The 7,392-nt window shown below is 43.4% G+C and overlaps 1 protein-coding gene across 1 annotated transcript; it reads left to right on the top strand.

Annotated features, from left to right (window-relative positions):
• The first annotated feature begins 2,947 nt into the window (after positions 1–2,947).
• On the top strand, positions 2,948–6,324 carry LOC124688940 (lactoylglutathione lyase). The gene is made up of 9 exons (XM_047222560.1): positions 2,948–3,077; positions 3,718–3,838; positions 3,931–4,055; positions 4,276–4,340; positions 4,419–4,634; positions 4,748–4,795; positions 4,926–5,033; positions 5,112–5,264; positions 6,090–6,324. The coding sequence occupies exons 2-9, from the start codon at positions 3,720–3,722 to the stop codon at positions 6,129–6,131; spliced, it is 876 nt and encodes a 291-aa protein (XP_047078516.1). The 5' UTR covers positions 2,948–3,077; positions 3,718–3,719; the 3' UTR covers positions 6,132–6,324.
• Positions 6,325–7,392: the final 1,068 nt, after the last annotated feature.

Below are 7,392 nucleotides of genomic sequence, written 5' to 3'. Positions count from 1 at the left end.
AAATTGTAACCATATTAGCAAGAAGTTGCATCAGGACAAGTCTCATCTCTATAAAGTCCCAAAAAATGCATCTGGGCCAAAGTATCAGTTTGACAACTAATTTGATTCATGTGCTTTCCACCTAACTCTTAGTGCAACCGATGAATCATTTCACCGGACACTTGGAGAACACACATAAATTATATCCCTGATGTATAGGTACCTCGATAGAAACTAAATGCCCGTGCAATTGTGAGAGAAAAATCGACAAACACAAAAAAGAAAAAACTAAATCAACATCCTTGAATTTGCTCCCATTTGCTTTTCCCTCGGCTTTCCAGCCATACCACTACGAGCGTATGCACCAAGCTAACCTAAGAAAATCATTAAACTTGAAAATACATGTGAAGTATTTTATATGCTGTAAAAACCGGATGCAATTTCTTCTCTACAAAACCACAATTTCTATCAGCCTGACATATTTGGAGTATTTGGAGTTGATGTGTCTTGAGCAATGTTTGAAGATCTTGTCCATTCAACTATGGTACAATACAGGTAGTTTGACACATCATTTCAGTCTTCAGTTCTATATTAGTTGAATTCAATTCATCAAGATGTGTGCCGAAAATCTTAACTCTACCCCTTGATTCTCGCAGATTGCTTCTACTTCTTTATTTGTGTAATCCAACACGATGGGTTCAACTGAATTTACCATATGAGATTCTATATTTCACTTTCGGATGAACAAAACTGCTCACATGTTCCTTGTAGTTAGAAGTCGAAGAAACAGTATGGATCCCCGCAAAAAAAAAAACAGTATGGTCTTTTGGTCACTGGGTACTGGCACCAACATGAGAAAAAAAAAAGATTATGTGGTACCTGCTGATTGTTCGTCCTTCTTAGGTATAAGAACTACAGATTAGTTCCTGAGAAACAAAGATCGGTTGCAGCTCCTCATCCAATATTTCAAGACGGTCATTAACGACAGCTGCTTTGCGTCCCTTTGCCCCCCATCTTTCTCTCCCAGGAGCCACTCCCAGGTGCGGCCGTGGCCCTTCCTACCCCTTGCCAGGTGCGGTGGCGCGGAGCCCATCCTCGACTCCGACCATCTTGAGCTGCCGGTAGGAGCGGGCGCGTTCGGTCGCCATCTCGCTCGTCGGACGCAAGCGGCGCGGTCTCCGCGTCGAGCTGCGAGGAGGGGGCGGGCGCGGCTGGCGTCTCCATCTCGGGCCGTCCGCCGCATTTAAGGAGGCGGCGATGCTAGGGGCAGGGGCTCGCCCTCCGGTGACGGCGTGGACGCTAGCCGTGCACCGGCGCGTGGGGAGGCAGCGTGGGAGGGGCTCTCGCATGGAAAAACATGGGAATATCATGATCTAGATCGTGCGAGGTAGTTTCTTCGATGCGTGAACTGCGCGGGGTGGGAATTTTCGTCCGCTGGGCGGACCATGGCAGACAACACATCATTGGGAGGATCTGAGACGTTGGATGTAGACCTGTGAACGATGCAGATTGTTTGGATGGGACTCTCTGGGTCTTTTATTAGTAGTGCTGATGAGAGGAAAGGCAGAGTTCAACCGTTATCTGCCTGAAGCAAGCTCGCTGCTACAAAGGATTATACCGGTATCGGATAGAAATTGTCGTGTGTATAGTAACACTCAAACCAAACCGTGCCTGGAGTGACAATTGGAGTATACCTTTAGTTCAACATAGTATTTCTAAGCGGAGGGTTTCATTTGTGAGGCCATCTTCAGCGATTCGGGTTCGACGTATTTTGGTCGGCAAAAGTGCGGAAATGGTCGCCACCCACGATTGACTGTTTGTGTCTGTGAGCGACTTCAGCGGTCCGACGCATTTTGTTCACCCAAGTAGGTAATGTTTAGCCATTTCACAAATAGATCAATCCTAACCAAATGCATCACAAATAGATCAATTCTAGCTATATCGATCCGGCGGCGTGTAACAGGACGACGCGTGGATTGCATACTAGGGGGAAAGAGTTGGGAGCGTCAAAATTGGAGGTCATGCTTGGGATAGCAAATCACCGCAACGACGGAGATTATTCATCGTGCCCAACCATATCAATGATTGCACTACCTAGATCAGGTACAAAGGCCAACATCAGTAGATTAGGATGTCGATCTTCCTCACAAATGCTCGAAAGAAAGGGCTATTTGAAAATGAAGATTATGTCGTCGATGATGACCATAGAGCAACATCAACACACAACAACAACCAACCAGTCGCTCGTGAATTCTAACATGGAAAAAACTCACAAGCTTCTCGGCAACGCCGTACCAAGCATCACCCCTAGACCCGATTGGTGCCAAATGAATTTTTATTTGTGACAACACGGTTATTACTATCCGAACAATGATGCCGCTACACTAACCAAATAAAAAAATATCTTTTTATGCACTCTACGGTAGTAAAGAGTCTCTTCCTCCTCTCCGCCCCACAGCTTTGGTAATTACTGAGGTATGCGGAGATTGGATCTATTTTTTAAACAACAAAGGCAACCGATTTGTCTCATCGATTAATTAAGCATAAGAGAAGTCGATCTAGAATATGACAAGTACGTTTTTTTTGTAGCTCTTGCGGCACCAGATGTGTTTTGTCGCTATTTTCTTTAAACGTATGGGTTGGTGACCGAGTTTATAGTTGGGTATTCATTATCATTTGAGTCATCTTTAGATGTACAAAGTGAAATATATTCTTCCTGTTGGAATGAAAAGTGAAATTTACTCTTCTTAAAAAGAACTAGGTGCACAACAGCTAACTCTTCTTCGGCATTTTTCCAGAGAACATGTACGTGCACGAAATCCACTCCACTACCTGGCACCGCTACACAACGTGACACGTGATGTGAGTATTTGTACTACTCCCTCCGTTCTTTTTTAATTGACTCGAATTTAGTACAAGTTTGTACTAAATCCGAGTCAATTAAAAAGGAACGGAGGGAGTATATAGATAGGTCCCCGTCGTCGCGTCCCCTTGGAAAATTGAAGTGGAACAAAGAAGCCTCGAGAGTGTGAGCTCCCCTCAGCGCGGAATCAGAACCAAACCTAATCGACTCGACTCGGCCCGATCGAATCTCCAAGGTTAGCATCTTCAAACCTAATCCCCTTCTTTAACACCTCCGCTTGCTTCCGATTACGCGCCGGTCTAGACCAGATCTGTGTAATTTGATCTGTTTCAAGCACTGCGGCTGGGCAGGATTTTGGCAAATACGGTAGAAATCATGCAGAACTCCCCAGTACAGCCTTTCGGGAGCCAACCCCAAGTCCAACTATGTGTATGTAGTTTGCTGGAGGTATTTTTCTTTTAGTTTGATTTAGCAGAGACCCTTGCTGCGTACGTAGAGAGAAAGATTCCGTACACTTTGTAGGAATCTATATCAGGGGGCAAGAAGATGTGATGCTTTCAGATCTTGAACTCCGTTGGGAAAGCGCTGATTTATTTTGTAGCTGCGAAGTAATGTTTCCGATGAGTGACTGTTTTGACATTATTTTGTTCTCGAAACGATTGTAATTTGTATGGTAGGTCGTCGATAGAGACATGCTCTGTTATGCTTTGGAAGCATTCTGATATTTTACCATAATTCTGACGGCGTGAATGCCTTACTTTCGTGTTGGGGGCTCCAGGTTTTCATGCTTTGTTTGTTCATTGTTTTTTTTCTCATGATTAGCAGTATGTTTACCTCTTTCTTCTAACCATCAAAATGTATAACTCTGTTAACAGGGATGGCGACCGGTAGCGAAGCTGGGAAGTCCGCCGAGGCCGTGCTGGAGTGGCCTAAGCAGGACAAGAAGAGGATGCTGCATGCTGTTTACCGTGTGGGAGATCTGGACAAGACCATTAAGTATGTGCCTAGCTATACTTCTGTTAAATGGTGATATTGACAATATCGTTGCTAGTATGTTTGTGCTGATGTGATTGATTTAATTATCGTAGGTGTTACACAGAATGCTTTGGCATGAAGCTGTTGAGGAAGAGAGATGTTCCTGAAGAGAAGTACACCAATGCGTTCCTTGGGTTTGGACCTGAGGACACTAATTTTGCACTTGAGCTTACTTACAGTACGTTCACTGGCCCACTCGCTTTTTTTTTTCTTGTGCAGCATATTTGATATTCTAATTAATGTTTTGGTGACATAACATGTCTGTCAGCCTCAGTAAGAAAACTGACGGGGCATTATTCTTCTCCCTGCATCTGAACTGGCAATTTCTTTTGTTGAACTATAATAGTGCCATTCTTTATGCTTCCTACAGTCCTAATATGTTTTTGCTTGTTTAATAGATTATGGTGTTGACAAGTATGACATTGGAGAGGGCTTTGGACATTTTGCCATCGCAACTGAGGATGTATGTGTTGTTTGTGTGCAACTTCTCACCGTTCATTTTGTAGACTCGTGCTTATATGATGTCATGGATGCAATGCAGGTGTACAAGCTGGCTGAGAAAATTAAATCATCTTCTGATTGTAAGATCACTCGTGAACCTGGTCCTGTAAAGGGAGGATCCACTGTGATTGCCTTTGCACAAGACCCAGATGGTTACATGTTCGAGCTTATCCAGAGAGGTCCAACACCTGAGCCTCTCTGTCAAGTTATGCTTCGTGTTGGTGATCTTGATCGTTCTATCTCGTTCTATGAGAAGGTATTTCCTTGTAAAATGGAAGATTGTTTGAAATTTTAGAAACACTAAAGTACCTTCTCTGCATATTCCGCAGTTCATATGTGTGATATTCTGATGTTTCGTATGTTATGCAGGCCCTCGGGATGAAGGTTCTAAGGAAGAAGGATGTGCCTCAGTATAAGGTAACATGGACCTAATTGGAACTAGGCACATTTTCCTAGATCAGAACTACTGAGAGACATGGCCATTATTGTTTCGATGCTTTCTGTCCTTTGAATTTTGATAGACCGAGCATGTTTATGATTTGTGCAGTACACTATCGCCATGTTGGGCTATGCCGATGAGGATAAGACCACTGTTCTGGAGTTGACATACAACTATGGTGTCACACAATATAGCACGGGCAGTGCATACGCTCAGGTTTTGACAAGTTGATTTCTGCACCTATGTCCTTGTGAAGTTATGGCATTTCCTGATGATTGTGTTACCTAAGCGCAGGTTGCTATTGGCACCGATGATGTGTACAAGAGTGCTGAGGCTGTCGAGCTGGTTACCAAAGAACTAGGGGGGAAGATTCTAAGGCAGCCAGGGCCACTACCGGGGCTGAACACGAAAATCACCTCTTTCCTTGACCCAGATGGCTGGAAAGTGGTATGTCTTCTGACTATCTTGCGCAAAACACTGCTTTATTTCAATCTAGGGGACTATTAATTAATGATGAACAACAAAAGAAATGGGTTTACTGTAAACAATTATTTGTTTAAATCTGAAGAGCTATTGGTAGTTAAATGAATTAATTCCAAACAGTACAAAACAAACCAGTTAGCTTCACAAAGTTAAGAGTATTCCCTGCTCATTTGTAGCGACCAATTATTGCCGGTTAGTACATGTATTCAAAGTCAACTCTTTGATTGGTACCTACAGATTCAATATGTTGTAAAATAGAATATTATAAAGCAGGATCGTCTCAAGGAGGTTTATATTGGTAGTCTTAAGGCTCTGTTTGGCAGCTTGATTTTTTGTAAAATCAAAGTATCCAAAACCATGGTATTTCAGCTCCCGGCAAGGGAGCTAGACCTCTTTCTTTTATAGCCTAAAAATAACTCAGTTTTGGGAATGCCGCGGTTTCAAAACTGTGGTATTTTATTGTAGCCAAACAACTCAAAAGTATTTCAAACTATGGTATGTTAAGAAACTGTGGTATCTTGCAAAAGCAGAAACTAAACTGTGTTGCCAAATAGGCCATAAACTATTACTTCCTCCATTTACATAAACTTGTAGTAGTTTTTATGCATGACATACTGAATTGGCATAACACAATGGAAGAAAGTTTGCATCCTAGGTTAACAAAGCAATGAACGAGATGGAACTTTACCTCAGATTTCGTGTGCAGTATTGGTGTCATAGTGAGCATGTTCTGGCAATTAGCTAAACACAGTATCAGCATGTGATTGTTGCTTATTCTTGGTGCTGTAGGTTCTGGTGGATCACGCGGACTTCCTCAAGGAACTCCACTAAAGACCAGGACAGAATGTCGTGAGGAGCCGATCCTCATGTAGCAAAGCAGGCCTGTGATGTAATAAAACAGCGGTCCCTTCCGCTCCACAGACAAAATAAAAGTTTGGCCTAGTTCAAATCGAGTGCTTGGGACTTGGTCGCCGAATGTATTAAGATCTATCAGTTTGCGCAGTGTGAGTGGTTTCTTCTGATATGTTCTCGCTATTGGGATGAGTTGGTCTTGCTGATTTTGTTGCGTTGTTTTAGATATGGGAGCATCGTCCCAGCCTCTACATCAATAGATGCACACGGTTTGCTTTATTAAACTAAAATAAAATTTACAAAAAATTTATTATTACAATGAAGGAAAAGCTAAGGTCGACACATGAATCAACCATAAAAAATAGAACACATAGAAAGCCTATCCATTTACGATTCTATTAATATGTCGCTATTCAGTAGCATGGAAAAAGAAGTCTGGAGCAGAAGGAAATCCAATGAGCAGCGCGTTGAATAACCTGAAAAAATTAGTTTCACTAAGTTTGTTAAAAAATAATATCATTCATAGTACTTCAAATAGATCAACATAGAGCAGGAACTTCAATATTCTTACGTACATCATTAAGCTATTTGCCAAATATCTCTACTATATTAAATGTCTAGAGGTGGTGAGATGGTTGGTACGTACGTCGGGCCGGCCGTCTTCCTTCCGCACAGAAAAAATTGGCGATCTCCCGCTGAACCGCGCACCCAGAAAAAGTCGTTAACCCCCACACACGATGTAGCCACGATCTAGCCAAGCACGGCCGCAAGACTCCCCTGTTATCATCTCCCTCCCCGTTCGCCGAACTCCGGGGCCAAGCAGCCGCCCCCCAGATCTTCCATTGAATTCGCCACTCCCAAGCCTAATAGGTCTCGCTGATACGCTGTAATCAAGATCCACGCCTTCCTCAATGATGGAGGCGACATGCTAGCCTCGCATCGGGTTCGCGCGGTCGGAGACGAGGGCGCGCCCAGATTTGCGAGATGTCGTGATGTTTTTATGGATGGTCAGCCGCTGCAGGAATATGAGTACATGGAGAGTTTCAAAGATATTTAGTTGCCCAGAACTGAGAGTCGGCCGAAGATGGAGGAAGCCCTCCACCGGCAACATGGTGCAAACCGCCACATAGCCAAACTCTAAGGGGAAGGATTGCGGGGATGATGTTTTTCAAGCAATGACCAACAGATCAAGGACCATCTGCAGTCTACGGCCTCTACCTGAGTGACTCAAGACTACATT

The sequence above is a fragment of the Lolium rigidum genome, chromosome 1 (genome assembly GCF_022539505.1).
Source record: "Lolium rigidum isolate FL_2022 chromosome 1, APGP_CSIRO_Lrig_0.1, whole genome shotgun sequence".
NCBI lineage: Eukaryota > Viridiplantae > Streptophyta > Magnoliopsida > Poales > Poaceae > Lolium > Lolium rigidum.
This window is presented reverse-complemented; position numbering and strand designations above follow the sequence as displayed.